General features: G+C 38.0%; 1 protein-coding gene across 4 annotated transcripts in view; it reads left to right on the top strand.

Moving 5' to 3' along the window:
• Positions 1-19,471, top strand: part of slc8a3 (solute carrier family 8 member 3) — a 54,480-nt gene extending 35,009 nt beyond the window's left edge. Inside the window, exons 3-8 of one of the 4 annotated variants that reach the window (XM_082154420.1) lie at positions 3,102-3,208; positions 10,698-10,715; positions 11,493-11,617; positions 11,713-11,812; positions 12,774-13,043; positions 15,302-19,471. In XM_082154420.1, coding sequence (XP_082010546.1) covers positions 3,102-3,208; positions 10,698-10,715; positions 11,493-11,617; positions 11,713-11,812; positions 12,774-13,043; positions 15,302-15,678 — 997 coding nt within the window. In that variant the 3' untranslated portion in view covers positions 15,679-19,471. Of the gene's footprint in view, positions 1-3,101; positions 3,209-10,697; positions 10,716-11,492; positions 11,618-11,712; positions 11,813-12,770; positions 13,044-15,301 lie in introns of all 4 variants that reach the window. The other 3 variants (XM_082154419.1, XM_082154422.1, XM_082154421.1) reach the window with 3 other exon arrangements.
• Positions 19,472-19,599: the final 128 nt, after the last annotated feature.

The following is a 19,599-nucleotide window of genomic DNA, read 5'->3' as shown; positions in this document are numbered from 1 at the left end:
AATAACCCCTCTTAGGGTAAACAGAACAGAACCAACATGGATGTATTGCAGATATCATTAATTCAAGATTTTAAAGTACATAATTCGAGAATTTATTCTGATTCAAGGAGAATCAGAATGCCATACCGACTGGACAAAAGGAGGAGCTGGGGATGAAGGAGGGTAATTAGCTCTTGAGAAACGTGATAGCTGCTGATAATACTGAAGGAGCTTATATATGTATACAGTGATAGGTGTCGTATTCCTATAGGAAGACGTGGATCAGCTGAGTGTCAGCTGATGCGCGCTTGACTAACGTGATCTGCCAGAACTGACGCTACGCTTGATTTTTGGGGTCAGTAAAATAAAAAATACAAAAATAAATATTTTTATTCAGCAAAGATGAATTACATTTTTGAAAAGTTTTCAGCATTGATATTAATAATAATAAATGTATCACTTTATTTTACAGTCCTGTTTCCCATGTACATACTATGCATGTACTTATTATAGTGATTATAATAACTGGGTAATATCTAGGTACTAACATTGAACTTATCCCTAAACCTAACCTTAACCCATGTATTTACCTTATAACCAGTACTTTCTTAGGTAAGTACATAAGTACATGTACTGTAAAATAAAGGGCAACTGTTTCTTGAGCACCCAATCAGCATTTAGAATGATTTCTGAAGGATCAATGTGACTGGCTACGTTTACATGGACACCTTTTGTTTCATTCGGAATGAATTGTTTAAGTGATCGGGTTTATGCTCGTTTATAGCCTATGTCATAAGCTTCAAATCGGAATAGATTTTTTGACGTGCACTAAAATATAGAGTTTCCCGCTGTTTTCGCATACAAACCATTCTCCTACATTGCTTCTTTTCTTTGTTTTAAAGAGCAGATTTAACAAAAGGACTGGTGCGACATTGTCGATGAGTGGAAGGAGAATATTTGGAATGACATGACAGTCATTGATGACTCTTCATTCAATTACAACAACAGCTCGTTCCATACGTCATACATCATTACGCCATTTCCATGTCACATGCCCAGTACTTTCCGGTTTCGGTTTTCAATCCAGTCAAGTGTTTACATGACCTCTCGATCGGATCAGAAAAGATTTCAACCACCCCTTACAATCTGAATGAAGTTTTAATCGGATTTGGCCAATTCATTCCAACTGACGTGGTTACATGTGACTTTTTTTTATTTTGACTGTGCTAGTCCGATAACAAATGGATTATTAGGGTCCATGTAAACGCAGCTACTGAATACTGGAGTAATGGCTGCTGAAATTTCAGCAAATTTTACTGTTCCTTTATGACCTACATCAGATCACAGACCAAACGTGCAGCCCTGTCACAGTGTGCGCGTGTGTGTGTGTGTGTGTGTGTTGTTTCTCTCTTCGCTGTGTGAGAGTGAGTAAGGCTGAGAGGACGTTTGAGTATAATGTGTCCGCTAATGGAGGGGAAACAGGGCAGAGCAAAAGGGAATGAGAACATGAGTATGTTAGACTGAAAGACATATTAGAGAGAGAGATGAAGAGGTGTGGGTCTGTAGACAGCTGTACTGTGAGTAACTGATCCGAATGGAGGAAGGGGTATGTTCACAGGTTTAACACACACACACACACACACACACACATAGAGAAACTCTCATTGAAACTCAGCTGAAACAGGTGTTACTCACAGTCACAGAGAAACCAGGTCAACATCAATCACATGCTGAGTTATAAATACACACACACATGCAGAGAATTTAGCAATGAAAGAGTGACGGGGGAAATGAAAGACTGATTCCTTAAAGAGGACATGTCATGAAAATCTGACTTTTTACATGTTTAAGTGCTATAATCGGGTCCCCGGTGTGTCTACCAACCCAGAAAATTTGAAAAGTGACAACCCTGTAATTTTGTTTTGGTAAGCCTTTCTCTGCAAGCCTGTCAAAAAATAAGCAGATCAGATTTCGCTCCCCTTCTGACGTATGAAGGGGATCTTGTTATAATATTGCCGCCCCTTAATCTGCACGTTTCCACCCAGTTGTAACCAGTTATAACGCAATGGCAAAATTTCGAGAAAAGCATGTAAACCGTTCTGTCGTTGCTGCACAGACGAGCACAGAACACTATTTGACCAAATGTCATAGCTGTCTTATAAAGACCCCAGGGAACTGTCAACTTGTGTAAAAGTTAAACACGACGGTACATGCAAGTCGATGAGATAAATCAATGTAACTCCACAACAATTACATAAATGAATCCACCAACCATTCAGAAATGTCCAAGTTCTGTCTTAAAGTTGCAGCCTCTTCATGAGTCTCTCTGTAAGGCTGCACTCCGCTGGTTATTACTGAAATTTGACTGAAATTTGTGTTTTGTTATTGCCACTCAAAAACGGCACGTTTTTGCTCACACCCAAAAAAGGGCAAATTTGACAAGCTATAATAAATTATCTGGGGGGTATTTTGAGCTGAAACTTCAGACACATTCTGAGTACACCATAGATTTATATTACATCTTGTGAAAAGGGGCATAAAAGTTCACCTTGAAGTAAACAGTCATGTAGGCAGATCAACAATTTGCCAGTGTTGAGCAACAGCAATCAGACTAGCTAAGATACAAACTACTGTATATATGAATGTTTTTAAACAGTAAAAAAAAAAAAAAAAAAAAAAAAAAATTAATTCACATTCTTCACATGCAGTTGTTGAACTTTCTTCATAGCTGTAAAATGATTGAATGCATTTACAGGTTTTGTTTCAGTTATCAATCAAGTAAGCTGAAAAATGTGATTCATTTGCAGATTGAACATCGACACATGATTTCTACTAGCAATGTTACAACCTTGTTAATGAGAAACGTAATTAAAATACTAACTTAATTATTTGTACTGTAGTGTTACTACAAACAACCGGGTCAAGAGTTTGAACTAAAACCTATCACTGTTTTATTTTGCAGATAACCTTTTTGTTAGCAAACATGATTGATGGTACATGACAGCTTGGAGAATGAATCATAGAAAGATGATACTGTGTGTTTGACCTCTGACCTCAGGACAGTCCACTGACCTCTCACTGACCTCTGATGTTGTGTTTCTCTCTCTCTCTTTCTCTTTCAGTAAAACCATACAGGTTAAGATTATCGATGATGAGGAGTATGAAAAAAACAAAAACTTTTACCTGGAGCTAGCTGAACCACGCATGGTGGACATGAGCCTCCAGAAAGGTAAAACACACACAGTGGACTCATAGAAAAAACACATCCCGCTTTTCATCGATTCATTCATTTCTAAATTCCTTTTGATTCATCCAGTAGCTCTTTATCAGCATATGACCATCACCATGAGTGTATATGTGTTTTTCTGCTGTCTTCATGTTTCATGATGTTTTCATCAGTAGCAGCAAGCGTCTTGTTGTTTTATGAGATTTACGATGTAGTACGTTCACGTCTGGGGGCAGTAAGATTTGTTTTTTAAAGAATAATTTTATTTAGCAAGTACGCATTAATTTGATCAAAAGTGACAGTAAATGCAGTTCTTATGAACTTTGCTATTCATCAAAGAATCCTGAATAAATGTATCACAGTTTCCACAACATGTTTCTTGAGCAGCAAATCAGGATATTAGAATGATTTCTGAAGGATCATGTGACACTGAAGAAAATATATTAAAATAGAAAACTTAAAATTACTTAAAGGTCCCATGACATGAAATTTCCACTTTCTGAGGTTTTTTAACATTAATATGAGTTCCCCTAGCCTGTACTGTATATGGTCCCCAAGTTTCTAAAAATTTTAATCGGTGTAAATCGAGCTTTTGCTATCTTTCTCTGCCTTTGAGAAAATGGAAGCTCAACCGAGCTGATCTTGAATCTCCTCCTTATGACGTCATAAGGAGAAATGTTACCTCCCCTTTCTCTGCTTTACCCGCCCAGAGAATATTTCTCACCCATGAGAAAATGAGCTAGGAAGTAGAACGCGCGCGCGCGATTTTAGTTTGTCCACGAGCGATATCATGGCTTTTGAGCGAGCGAAGCATAATTGCTCAATAATTGGATGTACAAATGAACATCGAATGGTCAACACAGAGCTGGGCTTGCTGAACGTCGGACAAGTAAGTCAACAAATTATATATAAGTGTGTTGCTTTACTGTTTATGGTTACCTAGCTTCTTACTCGTAGAATGTGGCTGTCACATTAGCTATGCAGCTACTTGCGCTAATGTAAAGGTAGACAGCATCAAGTTACACACACACTGTAACGCGAGTGTTGTACATTTCTTTGTTATTTGGATAACCGTTTTCCTGTTGGTTATATGGCGCGCGCGATATCCGCATTTCAAGATCGCAGAGCTTGATGTAATTGTAATAAGATAAATTACAGACGTTACAGATCTCTCATGAAAAGGCAACAGTAGGTTCGCGTTAGCTACATGATGATAACTGTAAACCATCCGAATAAAGTACCGTATCCAGACATAATATTTTAAACTAACCATTCGGAAACGTCCTGCTGGAGCCGCTGAGTTGCAACTTCTTCATCCGTTGCTTCTCCATCTGGATCAGATTCTGGGTCAAACTGAAATGCTTGAACGACTGCGTGTCTTCGTGCCATTGCAATATATCCAACATAAACAAACATGCATGGTACCGTAACCGTTGCGCAAGATGGTCAAGGCCACACCCACCCTCCACCTTGCGCTGCCTTTCTCCTCCTCATTAGTATTTAAAGCTACAGACACCGAAACGGCCTGTCTGAAAGAAACTCATTCTGGGACTGGCTTGTAGTGGCTATAATTCTGCACCGAGGCTGAATTTTTGGAAAGAGATTTCAGATACAGTACTAAGGACCATTAAGGACTATATTAAAGCCTACAAAAAGTAGCATGTCATGGGACCTTTAAAGTTACTTAAAATTGTAATAATATTTCACAATATTACTGTTTTTACTGTTTTTCTGATTAAATAAATGCTGCCTTGTTGAACATAAGAGACTTCTTTCAAAAACATCAAAAAATCTTACCAACCCCAAACTTTTGAATGGTAGTCGGTATAATCAGCTTTCACTGGATTTTGACTACAATTGTGCAAATTTTCTGACTGTATGAATGATTGCTACCAGTAGAGGGCACCCAGGATGAACCCGCAGATTCAAGTAGAGTCAGTATGAGAAGGAGATGGACCACTCATATAAAAATGAATGGGAAAAATCACAACCCTCAATTTGGCGGCTGTGTTTGAGCCATGGTGTTGAAAGTAGCTCACTTGCTAATATATAAAAGCTAATATAAATAAAAAAGATTCTAACTGCCTTAAAGGGATACTTCAGGTTTTAGCATTAAGCTTTGTATTAGTAGAAAACCTGTGGTATTTTCGAATTACCGTGCTTTCCACCCTCATATCCCCCTGAGACGAGAGATTTATGTATTTTTTGTCTGGAAAAAATCCTCCGATGACGTAAAAATCGTCATTTTGCGTCATCGGAGGATTTTTTGGCCAGAGGCTAAAGACTACAGCCAGTAGGAGGAGCTGTCCTGCATGTTTTCAACCCACCCATAGAGGGTGGGATCTCACTCACAGAATGTACACAGTGTCAGCCGTCTTTCTTTGGAAGCTAAGCTAGCAGGCTCTTGTTCTGTGGAGAAAGCTGAGTAGTAGGAGAAAGCTGAGTATTAGGAGAAAGCTGAGTAGTAGGGGTTACCATCCTCTTTTTCCCGGACATGTCCGGCCGTCGAGATCGTCCAAAATGTCCGGGATTCGGCTTTTGCTTTCTGCAGTTGCCATTCATTGTTTTCATGCACACCTTTTGTTTCAATCTAACTGAATTCATTCCAATTGGTGAATCTGAATGTAGTGTTTACATGAACGCTAAACAAGTGATCGGTTGATGTGCGTTTTAACATTGCTAAGAAAATTCCCACTCCGGTGATACGAGACCGGTGCGTCTCAGTAATCACGCCACCGGCCTCTCATCGTTCTCCCACGGCCCTCAGTCTCGTCCTGCCCGCCACAGTAAACTTCAGTAAATTTCACATTTCTTCTACATAAATGACCCATTTTAAATACACATTCATTTTTCCAGAGGTGAAGTATTCCTTTAAAGATAAAAGAACCTTCTTTGTATTTTGCTCTAGAACGCATTTGTCTTTTAGCGGCATGATGTATTTTGTTTACTTTGAGCTGAAGAAGCCGTCTTTGTCAGATATTATTTCTTATATACATTATTGAAACAAAAGGTTAGCCAAAACTTTCGGAGATATCCCAATTCAAGTTGATAAGATGCCTATTGCCTAGATCTAAAATAGCTACCTGGGGGAAAGCCAAGATGGCCGCCAAGTGGACTGGGAATTTTAGTCAAAGCGCATGAATCCAATGAAGACCCACAGGGCGCAGCTCTCAAACTGACTCATCTCCGACTCACACGAGAAAAGCTGTGATGACATTTTTGTGATGTTTTAAAAATGGAAACGTTCCTGTCTTTGTCTTTCTGTTTTTATATAGTTTCAAAAATGCCTTAAGACTGTTGTTTAGGAAACTATGTGAAGGATTAGCAAGCAGTGCTGCTTTTTCAGACTCCTTTGGAGTTTCAGTAAACATTGACCTTAAATGCCAGTGCAGGATCTCAAAGAGTGTGAGAAATGAATACAAACCCACACACACACACACACACACACACACACACACACACACACACACACACACACACACACACACACACACACACACACACACACACACACACACACACACACACACACCCACACACACCCACACACACACACACCAAGTAGTCAAGTCTCTCAATACCTCTCCATAAATCAGGCAGACGTGGTCAATGCTACCAGCACCCAGACCGCAGCACTGCGGTAAAGTGTGTGTGTGTGTGTGTGTGTTTGCATGTATGCATGTGTCCTTGTCCCAGTATTATACCCTTCAGAAAGAATGAGAGATGAAGAACAGCTGGTCCTCTCTGTTTGAGCTCTCATCTCGCCTGGACAATATTAAACAACCTACTTCTTAACTTACCTAAGCCCACAAATACAACATGTTGGCTTGTCTCCTCACTTGTGTGCTTGTAAACAAGCAGTTTATTAATTATTCATTAGATATTTCTTTATTTTTGTGCCAACATGAACTTGGATAAGATTTAATTTTGATGTACAGAGAAACCCAGAAAAAAAGTTCCTCAGTCAGATCAGATATATGCGCATTCATGACTATAATTTTTTTACATTCTTGTTTCTATGGGAAACTGCATTCTGTTAATTGTAGTAGATATATTGTGCTGTTTGTAATTTAGTGATCGTGGTTCTGATTCTGCTTCCTCCAAATGAAATTCTGGTTCCTTGATGATCCAGTGAACAATTCTAATAATTCAGTGAGCAAGTAAGATTGAAGGAATTGTTCAACTGAAAACGAAAATTCTGTTTTTAATTATTCACCTTCATGCCTTTCCAAACTCATATAATTTTGTTTCGCTGTGTCGATTCAGTAACGCAATTTTTATTTTTTTTGTAGTCTTCTATGCAGATAGATAAAAGATTGTATCAATGGATTGTATTTGATTTTGAAACTGAACCTGTAATAGGAGACACATCACTTGTCCTACATCAAAACACGACTTTAGAACTGCTGATCCTGTGCTGTCGCTGCAAAATATGTTAAGGGATCTAAAGAAACATTCTCCGCTTTATACATCGAAATACTGGATGCTTTCTTTGGCATTGAACCCTCTTATACACCAGCTGGATATATATATATATATAATATGGAGGTAGAGTCAGTTATGAAAAAAGGGTGAAAACTGTGAGACTGGAGAAAGATAGAGAGAGCTAGGTGAGGGATGATGAATTTTATTTGTTGTTTTTGTCAAAGAAAACAAACAAATATCCTATAAATTTAGTCAACATTTTGTCATGTCATATGTATTAATTTTGGTATATTTTTCAAAATTAGTGCAAAAAATTTAGTACATTTAAGTTAACAAAAACTTGAAAACTATTCATTTATAAGCAGTTCATATTTTATATATATATATATGGGGTGATACAGCAGAGGAGAGAGATGTGACAGGAGATCCATCAGACTATCTATTATGCTGTATCTTTGTGTGATTAATATCCTGTGGAGCCCAAACCTCAACACCCCAACCACGTGTCCCATATGAGGACGTTTAAAGAGAAGATTATCAGAAGGGAATCATTTTATCACAGAATTGCCAATATCACCTCAGTCTGTGTGTGTGTGTGTGTGTGTGTGTGTTGCTATCTCTGCATTCACGTGTGTGATGGGGGAATAGCTGTGAATGAGCCAACGACAGGGGAGTTTTCGCCTGAATATCGACACCTACATCCCACGATCCCATTACCTCACAGAACGTAGGGCGGAGAGAGCCTGGAGTCTGGTATCTGTTGCTAAGGTACCATCAGCTGTTGCTAGCGCTGATGTGCAATAGATTTGCACTGAACTGTTGAATCGAAGCTTCCAAGAAAGAACAGTGAGAGAGGGAAAGTGATGGATAGATTAAATGAATTCCTTTGTGTGTTTGACACATCTGTGTGTGCTGTCATGAAACAGACATGCTGAAAAGCCTAGAGCTGACAATGCTACATAAATTACTGGTTAATAATAATGTACATCAAGACACCCTACCCCCCACCCCTTCTCACAGACACATTCGAGGATAAATGATGGGCTTATTTACACATCCAGCTTCTCATTATGGGTCGATATTTTCATCTCAGCACACACACACACACACACACACACACACATACACACACACACTTAATCAAAGCTTGTTTGTTCGCCATCTCATTCATCCTCAGCAACAGAAAATTACAGCACTGATTACAGAACTATTAAAGTCATTATACACACAGAAAAAAAAAAAAAAGTAATGGAGAGACAAAGAAATTGATTCCTGTAGTTGGTGCTCATATTCGTGTAAATGTGTGTGGGTCAGGGTACTAGATTAATAAGTGTTGTAAAAAAATCTTTGTTGTTAATTCAGGATACCTAATGCATTAACAAATGGAACCTTATTGTTTTAAAGTTGAAAGTTCATCCAAAAATGAAAATTGAATTTAGTCCAGTGATCCCTTAGCAAACTTCCAAAGAAGCCTTAATGACTTAAAGGGTTAGTTCTGAAATTAATTACTCTCCCTCATGTCGTTCCAAACCCATAAGACTTTCGTTCATCTTCGGAACACAAATTAAGATATTTTTGATGAAATCTGAGAGCTTTCTGTCTCTCCATTGACAGCTACGCAACTACCACATTCATGCCCCAGAAAAGTAATAAAGACATCATTAATGTTTGTGACTCCAGTGGTTTAACCTCAGTTTTATGAAGTGATGCGAGTGCTTTGTTTGCACAAAAAAACAACAACAACATAATTTACCACTTTGTTTGTTTACAAAATATGAATATCCGACGCACGGTCATGCAACAAGCTCTCAAATTTACTCCCGAATCAGCACAACATGCATGCGCCGTTGTGCTCTCATGAACGCGTGTTGAAATTAATATTTTGTAAATAAATTGGTCGCTTCATAAAACTGAGGTACTACCTTTCTGGGGCTTGAAAGTAGTAGTTGCGTAGGCTGTCAGTGGAGGGATAGAAAGCTCTCGGATTTCATAAAAAATATCTTCGTTTGTGTTCCGAAGATGAACGAAAGTCTTTCGGGTTTGGAACGACATGAGGGTGAGTAATTAATGACAGAATTTTCATTTTTGGTTGAACTAACCCTTTAATATTATTAAAAAAAAAAAAAAAAAATTTAACAGTCTATATATTTCTTACTTTGATATTTAAGGTACATGCTGTCTTGAAAAAAACTCAATATATAAGGTATCCTAATTTTAAAAATGTGACTTCTAGACCTGAAATATCATGTAAATTAATCAAATTGGCATTTTTAGAATGAATATACATTCTAGTTATGCCAAGCTGTAAATATTTTGGGTAGAAACTGAGTAAAATATATATTTTTAAAACCTCATCCTTAATTCTTATCACAAACATTACAATCAATCACAAAAATCACAAACATCTGGAAAAATCACGGAGCCTCTGCTTATTGTTGGACCCCATTGACTTTCATGGTATACTATCTTTTAAAACTTTTAAATTCCACACAAAAAAAGAAAGAAAGTCATACAAGTTTGGAACAACATGAGGGTAAATAAAGGATGACATAATTTTCATTTTTGGGTCAACTATCACTTTAAGTGTTACCAAAAAATATTTACATTTAAATATACAAATGCTAAAAGGTTTTTCTGAGAGTTAGTGGACAGACAATATCATTAACTCAGTATTAAAGCAATTGTAGCCAATGGAAAATCCGCATCACGATAGGAAAGCAAACGTGTGTGAATAATAAGGATAGCTTTAGCACCTCTTTGTTCTGTCGCTACATCTCAAATGCTACTAGACACTCCTGTTGCCAGGAGCAACCACCCGCTCCGGCTCTCTGGATCAGCCCACACTATCACATCTGATCACATCTGGCCGGTCACACCTGTCGCACCTGTCCGGCTCGGACATTCTGTATTGGGTGATGAAACGCCAGCGGCTGCGAATATTTTTATTCATGTTTATCGGAGTAAATAAATCCTATCCAACATCTCATTGCATTTCCCTCCACCATTATCTGTCTAATTTGTTCTTCATGTCATTCCACCCCTCCCTTTCTCTTTTCTCCACACACAGCTCTGTTATTAGCTGATGGTAAGTTTGAGTTGTGTATGTACAGTGTGTGTGTGTGTGTGTGTGTGAGGCAAGATGAGGCCATCTGCAGTAATTGTGGTCTCGTCTGCCTCACTCTGTGGATGAACACACACGTGTGTCTCCAGGTTTGTGTGTGTTACAACACGTGCACGAGAAGATAAGCTTTGGGTTGCAGGGGGTTTTGAAAGTTCATCTTAACTTTGAGGCTTTTTTGTGTATTTGTGGTGTGTGTGTGTGTGTGTGGATGTTGTGCTGTTGTCCTTCTGAATCACTGTTCAACAGAACAGCTCGCACTTGTTTCAGTCAAAAGTTTGGCTGTTAATCTGTTGTGTGTGTGTGTTTGCATGTGTAGTCTTTCTAATAAGAGAAACTAAAGTGACAGTCGGCCTCATTCATAAAACAAAAGCAGAACCAATTTCTGCATAAATTGATGGTAAAAGCAGTGTTTCATAAGTAGTCACATTCGATTCAGTGCGACAAGTTACGTAAGAATAACTTCATGAACGTTTTACACAAATTCCCCGTGCTTGTGTTTCCTGAATGAGCCCCGTTGACTCTAAACACGCACATGAATTTAGTGCAGTTTAAATGCACAATGAATATTCAGGAATATTAATGAAAAGTCTATGAATTATGGAGTGCATGTGATTTTTATTCCCCCCTGCGCACTCTTACTGAAATGTTCTGAAAGTCTTTACTACTGTGTGTGTGTATTTGATGTACTAATATGACTCAATCCAACACGAAAGTTTCTCTCTGTCTCTAAATCTCTTGTAGATATTGCAGAGAGGAAGATGTCATCGGAGGAAGAGGAAGCGAGAAGGATAGCAGAGATGGGGAAGCCTGTACTGGGCGAGCATGCAAAAATAGAGATCATCATTGAGGAGTCGTACGAGTTTAAGGTACACACACATGGAGAATTCAGGAGACTAGCAGTCTTTTGCACTATGGAAGAATTTTGATTATGTTTTGTGGTTGTTGTGTGTTTTTGCTGTAGAGTACAGTAGATAAGCTGATTAAGAAGACTAACCTGGCTCTGGTCGTGGGAACAAACTCCTGGAGAGAACAATTCATGGAGGCCATAACTGTCAGTGCAGGTGATTATCAACACTGAAACCAAACTATCTGAGGGTCGAATGCGTTTTCGACTACCACTAGAAGTGGTCAAAAGTGAACAAGCTCAAAACGTTTTAGTCCCCGTTGTTCACTTGTGCGATTGACCAAAATGCATCTTAACACCAGGTGCAAACAGGGCCTAAAAGATCATGTGACACTGAAGACTGGAGTAATAATGCTGAAAATTCAGCTTTGCATCACAGGAATAAATTACATTTTAAAACATATTAAAATAGAAAACATAGTAATAATAATATTTCACATTAATACTGTTTTTACTGTATTTTATGATTAAATAAATGCAGCCCTTGTGAGCATAAGATAATGCTCAAAACATTAAAAAATCTAACTTTTGAAGACCAAAAGCAACAAAACTTAAATTTTGTGTGGGTCTCCAAAATTTTTACATCTCAGTTATTATATAAACATACACTCATGCTCATATTGCACACACACACACACACACACACACACACTATTTTTTTTATATCTCTTATGTGCCCAGGCTCACATGAAAACTGTGCCCACAACACTCCTACACGGTTCTACTGATCCCTCTGCCCTTGTTCATTTACTAAACATTTGGCTAATTTAATAAGGATTTCAGCTACAAATAGAAGTGTAGCCTTATCAGCTCGGTTTGATATGTTTTACCATGTTTAAATTCATCCCCACAGATTTACTCCCAAATGAATTCTACATATTAGTCTTTTATGACCCTGTGTTGAAATAGAAACACTGCTGTCACAGTATCTAGCCTTCAGTTACCGTGACTATCAAATCACCATGATGTCAAAGAGAGGGCTTTGGTCAGGTATGGAAGATGTGTAATGCGGGTGACATAACAATACTAACATTTTTCATTTTCTTTTTTTCCCCTACCCCAATTCTGCTTTCCTTTCTTTCTTTTTCCTTTTTGTCTTTCTGTCTTTATCTCAGGAGATGAGGATGAGGATGAGGGGGGAGAAGAACGTCTGCCGTCTTGTTTTGACTATGTCATGCACTTCCTGACTGTGTTCTGGAAGGTCCTGTTTGCCTGCGTCCCGCCCACGGAATACTGGAACGGGTGGGCGTGTTTCATTGTTTCTATAGTGATCATCGGTCTTTTGACGGCTGTGATTGGTGACCTGGCCAGTCACTTCGGCTGCACCATTGGCCTGAAGGACTCAGTCACCGCTGTGGTGTTTGTAGCCCTGGGAACATCCGTCCCTGGTGAGTTTGTGAGTTTTTTTTAAATTGCACACATGATACATTGTTGTTATAAATACAGTGTTAAAGAGGTGATTTCATATGCACTACCTTGGAAAAGTTTTTTTTTTTTTTAAACTTTAATTCAGCAAGGACATAAAAAAGTGACAGCAAAGATTTCATCAAAAAAATCCTGAAATAAACAAAAGTATTAAGCAGCACAAGTGTTTTCAACATTAATAATAATAAGAGATGTTTCTTGAGCAGCAAATTAGCATATTAGAATGATTTCTGAAGGATCATGTTGGTTATTATAGTCAACTAAAACATTAACTGAAACTAAAATCATGAAAAAACATTTTTGTTTAATTTGATGTACTATAATAACTAAACTTGAGATAAAAGTTACTAAAAACTATATACCGGTTGACATATTTTTAAAAATAAACTATTAAAAATTACAAAAAACACAACAAAATAACAAAATGAAAATGAAAAATTTACATTTAAACTAGAAATATTAATATCAAAATATTAACTGATTCAAAATATTAATAAAAACTATAATAGTATCTCAGTGATATTAAAATAACATCATGTGACACTGAAGACTGGAGTAATGATGTTGAAAATTCAGCTTTTCCATCACATTTATTAAAATAGAAAACAGTAGTTCTAAATTGTAATAATATTTCACAATATTACTGTTTTTACTGTATTTCTGATCAAATAAATGCAGCCTGGGTGAGCATAAGAGACTTCTTTCAAAAACATTAAAACATCTTACCAACCCCAAACTTTGAATTACTGTATATTGTTATTATTTTATATATCACTTATTCACTTATAGGTTCACTTATAGTTAGTAAAGTGTTTTTGTGCCAAAATCAGACATGGATTTTAATGACCATTTTCTCTCTCGGACCCAGGGGCGTCATGCAAGCCAAAATTCTGGGGGGGCACAATCTGAGACGTTGCAATTGTTTTCTGACGGGTGATATGGATCATGTTAGGAGGGGTCAGGGGGTTTCTCCCCCTGAATTTTTTTTTATTCTGGCTGCTAAACATACCATTTCAATGCAGTTTGGGAGGGACAGAAATACCTTAACGGAGCTAGCAGCAGCCCTCCTCTATCTGAGGACTAAGTTAAAGTATCTATTTTGTAAGTTTATGTAAAAGACAGGTTGATGAAAGAACTGTAAGCTCAAATTCAAAAGCTTTTGAAGTCTACTTCATTAAAGCATGTTTACACACACACTTACTGTACACTTAGGCCTACTACACATGATTTTAAAAACAGTACCATTGCAGTTTTTATGTTATGATTTTAAATTGGTATGTGACCTAAGAACGATCTTACATTAAAGGTACATAAACGTGCTGAGGTCTGACTTTGTGGTGCTCTGAAATTAAGTTATTTTAATATTAATATGTGATGAAGGACTTTGAAAGAAGTTTGACAGATTTCAGTGCTGAATAAGGTTAACACTACCCCGTTTATTTGAAAATGGTTCATATTTGACAGAAATGTATGGCAGTAACGTTAGCCAACTAGTTTACGGTTAGACTAGGCTAGCTATCGATAATGTTACACTGACACAACTTAAGTTAATGCTCTGAATTCGCAGCTAATATCAAATCCATAACTTTTTGATCAAGTTAAAATTTCCAGGTCAACCACAAATAATCCCACTACCTTTTAATATCATCCGATAACTAATTCAATGCCGATTTGTTGCTTTGCCCACTTACCACTTCAAGACCATCTGTAAAACATTGCCAGCTCAATGTGCGAGACGAGTGAGTTGCTTGAACATACACAGCAAAGATTAGCGCTCTAGATTTGATATACACAGACACCATATTAGGAAAAAGGGGCGGGCTGATGCTGACCGATTTATTACACATCCAGAAGAATACATTTGAGTCGTTATAGGCTCTGGTATATTATGGAGCATAATAGGAATAAAGTTGTGACAAAAAAATTATCAGGGAGGAAAAATCTGAGGGGGCACATCACCCCTCACTTTGAATGGGCATGACGCCACTGCTCGGACCCTTGCATTTATTGAGGTGAACTGCTTTGTTTTAATAAATGCTCTTTAGATCGGGGAGGAAGTTTTGATAAAGTATGTTTTTAAAGTTCAATTAACTATTTTATCTCATCAAATCAGTACAAAATCTGATTCCTCCTAATTTGACTCATTTTAATGCATATTAATCATAGATCATTATACTTTTTTATGAAAGCATCTACATCAGCATCTCTCTTTTCTCCTCAGACACCTTTGCCAGTAAAGTTTCAGCGGTGCAGGACAGTTACGCGGACGCGTCTATCGGAAACGTGACCGGTAGCAACGCCGTGAACGTTTTCCTGGGAATCGGTGTGGCGTGGTCAGTGGCCGCCATCTACTGGCACATGCAGGGTCGTGAGTTCAAGGTGCCAGCAGGTTCCCTGGCATTTTCTGTCACCCTCTTCACCATCTTTGCCTTCCTGGCGGTGGGCGTCCTGCTGTACCGGCGCAGGCCTCACATCGGTGGAGAGCTGGGCGGCCCGCGCGCACAGCGCATCCTCACGACACTCTTTTTCTTCAGTCTCTGGTTTCTCTACATCCTTTTCTCCAGTCTCGAGGCTTACTGTCATATACAGGGCTTCTGAAGAGAAGTGATGGGGGTGGGGTGGGGTGGGGGTCGGAGTTGAGGAGAGATAGATGCGAGTAAGAGCGAAGGATTGATTCGGAAAGGTCGCTAAGGTTTGAAGCAGGTGTGGATTTGAAGAGGACGTTCATTCTTCAGATGCCTTTGTGCTGAAGATGAAGAGTGTGAAGCATCTCTCTGAGGGGTGGGACAGTCTTAACCTGGAGTCTGAGCTTTTCACAGTCTATATTTTTCTCAACACCTGCTGAGAACGACTTTTTTCTAATGAAGTATTTTGGGAAAAAAAAGACACAAAAAATAACAAAAAGAATTAAAGGATTCAAAGGACTATTTTCAAATCTGCTTCCAGGATTAGAAGTAATATTTCAACAGAAAAATGAAAATATATAACTACATGAAATCTGTTATTGAGTGACATTTGAAGGACCCATAAAGCTTTTATTTATTTTTTCCTTGTTTAGTTTGGTACGAACTCACAGAGCTTACAGCTTTTACCGTCTGGCCAAAGTCCTGGCTCGGGAAAAAAACACGGAGAAGAGAGACGAATATGAACAATGGCTGAACACTGCATTTTCTCCCTGTATGGATATAATCTGCTTCCATATATTTTCTGTACTTTTGTGTATTTCCTTGCCAAGTGTTGTTTTTCCGAGCATCACAGGGGCCTCAGAGAGTTGCAGGAAAACAGAATGCAAAATCAAAAAAAAAAAAGTGTTAAAGAAGGAAAATGAGGCCTTTTTGCATTTGAACCCACTACACGTTCATTCGAAACGAATCACTAGTGTATTTTCTGACAACACCGTGGAGGAAAGCGCACTGCATCCGCTATAACAGTTGTTGTTGTTTTTTTTATCTGTTTGTATTTTAGTCTTTCAGTGTCGTCGAACAAATATAAAGCACCCCAAAGAGATCTCCCACCCCCACTTCACCCCAGAGAGTCCCTCTATATAGAATCACATGACCATTTTACCTCCTTTAGTGTGCATCTAAACAGTGTTTGAAGTGAAATCGGTGGATTCTGAGTGTGTTTCATTGGGGCCTTTAATGTGGTTCGTAATGTTTACAGGCCTTCGGTAGAAAAGAGCGAGAATGAAGCGGTACAAACAGCTCGAGACGGTTGTGTGATTTTCTTTAACCTGGTGAGAAGTGTTTTGTGAGTTCCAGCAAGCCGTAGAGAGATTTTAGGCAGAGCTGCATCAGTTTAAAGAGCAGCCTTCAATTCATCTGATGGACTCAAGTGTTTTTCGTGCCTATTTTTGCTGTTATGAGCTGAAAAAGAAGGATGTGGGTGAGGGTTCTGTATTATCTGGGGGAAGTGATGTCATAAATAATTGTTTAGGATGGCCAATAAGAGCCCAGAACCAAAGAACAGAACCTTGGACTGCCACCCACAAGCTGCAGTGGTTCTCTGGGCCACAGGGGGGCCACATCCCTGTTCCTCCTCTGTTCATCACACAACCCGAGCATTTTGTGTGCGTGAGAGTGTGTATGTTGATGTGCGTTTTGTATTTTTTCTAGCCTCATTTGCAAAAACAGGCCAAATCCGTTGAATGCAGTGTTTGGATCACAGCATCTGCAGCGCCCGTTTTCCATTTTTATTGTTTACATTCATAGACAGCTGTTTATGTGTGCGCGTGTGAGAGAGCGCAGTTGAAAATGGGTTTCTTCTCTGAAACTCTTCATCCAAATTGCAAATGTACTTGCTGGCATTGCTTCAGCCTGCTCTGTGCTTCCTAATTTTGTTCATAATCAATGTGCTTTAAAGAAAAAACAGAAAAGAACCACTTGAAGAAATCACAACAAATGGCACTGAACATTAACCCATGCTCTTTATGACTCATGCAGTTGCGTTTTTAGCATTTAAACTTTTGATTTTGTACAGACAGGTAGGAGTGTGTGAGCTTAGCTACACAACAGACACTTTCTTTATGCACACACACTGATTTTATGAGCATGTACTGCCTACATAGACAGCATCATATACATCTAATATATGCAACTGATTATGCAGCCTTCTGAGATGCCTCATTTTGGCCAAATTTTAGGCAGAATTGCTTGTATTCTTCTAGGAGAACCTCTTAATGCGTTGCAGTGAGCTCAGAGGTAATATTAATCCAAAGTGGGAAAAAAGTATTATCCAAAAAGTATTGTTAAAGCTCATTTTCATTAAAAAAAGGAAGTTTTTTTCACTCGTTATGTACACTTATATTCCGCAAGGATGCATTAAATTGATCAAAAGTGACAGTAAAGACATTTATATGTTACAAAAGATTTCTATTTCAAATAAATGCTGTTCTTTTACATTTTCTACACTGTAAAAAAAAATTACATCCCCCAAGTCAAAAATTTCAAGTGACCGATAACATCTAAATTTTTCAATTAGTCTGACTTATTATTTCTCATTGAGCCAATGTTAACAGACTATTGCAACAAGAATTTCACTTGGGCCAATTTAAAAATTTAGATGTTATCGGTCACTTGAAATTTTTGATTTGGGAGGGTTAGAAATTTTTTACAGTGCATTCACCAAATAATGTATTATGGTTTTCACAAAAAATATTAACATTGATAATAGAACTGTTTCTTGAGCATCAATTCAGCATATTATTATTGATTAAATTATATGTATTAAATTATAAATGATATATGTTTATTATATGTGACACGGAGAGATGAAGCTGAAAATTAGTTTTGCCATTACAGGAATAGATTACATTTTGAAATATATTAAAATAGAAATATTTAAAGATTTAGATTTTTATAGAAAGATTTAACTCATAAAATATATTTCAAATGATACTGTTTTTGCTCAAATAAATGCAGCCTTGCCATTTCAACATGATTTGAATTCATTGTAAGTTGAGTCTTTTGATGTTCCCTGTGTAGGCAGTAGACAGCAAGGCAGCTCGTTTGGTTTAGGAACACAGCCACTCACACACCTCATAAGCTACTCTGTGTACCAGTATAAGGCATGATAAAGAATATGCTTATGAAGAGAAATATCAGTATTTACACAGTATTCAACTTTCAGTGAGCTCTTGTTTTCTGCCAGCATGTGTTGTTGAATGTGTCCTGAGTCAGAGGGCAGCTAAACTACAGTAGATCTTCACCATATCTGTGCACATGTGAGCATGTGTTTCTTTGAGATGGGTTTTGATAGAGGTAGCAGTCTTGTAAACCTTATTATCCAGTTCGGCTGAATCAGCCAACGGCCACTCGGTGTTGGGCTCAAGTGCTTCAGACTTTGCATTGCTCTTCCTGCCTCTGCCTGGATCAAATCACACACACTTAGACATATAGAATGCACTCACACATTGAATTAACTGTACACTGCTGATGCCTGTTATGATAAGGTGCGGGTGGGCCTCCATGTAGGATGATGGTTGAGCATGAAAGTCAGCTGAAACCACCAGCTTTGAACTTTTCTACTGCCAACTAACACTTCCAGCTGTTTAGATGCAGGTGAACTGGTTTAATAGAGATTTCAGATGATGTCACTTATAACCTTAAAGTCACACAAGTCTTACAAATGTATCAGGGGTCTGACTCTCTCTCACACACACAAACACACTCCTCTTCAGCCTGGTGATGAAGCAGATGGTGGTTATATTCATTTATTGCTGTTTTTTTCTCATCTTTTTTTTTTTACTCTTCTCTCACACAAAAAAAAAAAACGTGTTTTATTTTCAGGGAATTATGCATGAAATTGACCTTAATTTAATTAATTTATGTCCGCCGAGTTATTTATTTTGAATTCTTTTGGTCAACAGAAAAATAAAAAGACGTTTGAAAAATCTCTGACATCAGTCTGGTCTTTATCTGTATTTCTGTCAGATTATCATAACAGTCACAAATTCGAATATCATATTTTTGCTATATCTGTAAGGTATCACAATAAAACAAGACTAATATATATTCAGGT

The sequence above is a fragment of the Leuciscus leuciscus genome, assembly GCF_965113295.1.
Source record: "Leuciscus leuciscus genome assembly, chromosome: 22".
In the NCBI taxonomy this organism is placed as follows: domain Eukaryota; kingdom Metazoa; phylum Chordata; class Actinopteri; order Cypriniformes; family Leuciscidae; genus Leuciscus; species Leuciscus leuciscus.
The sequence above is the reverse complement of the archived record's forward strand: the minus strand, read 5'-3'. Positions and strand labels throughout refer to the sequence as shown.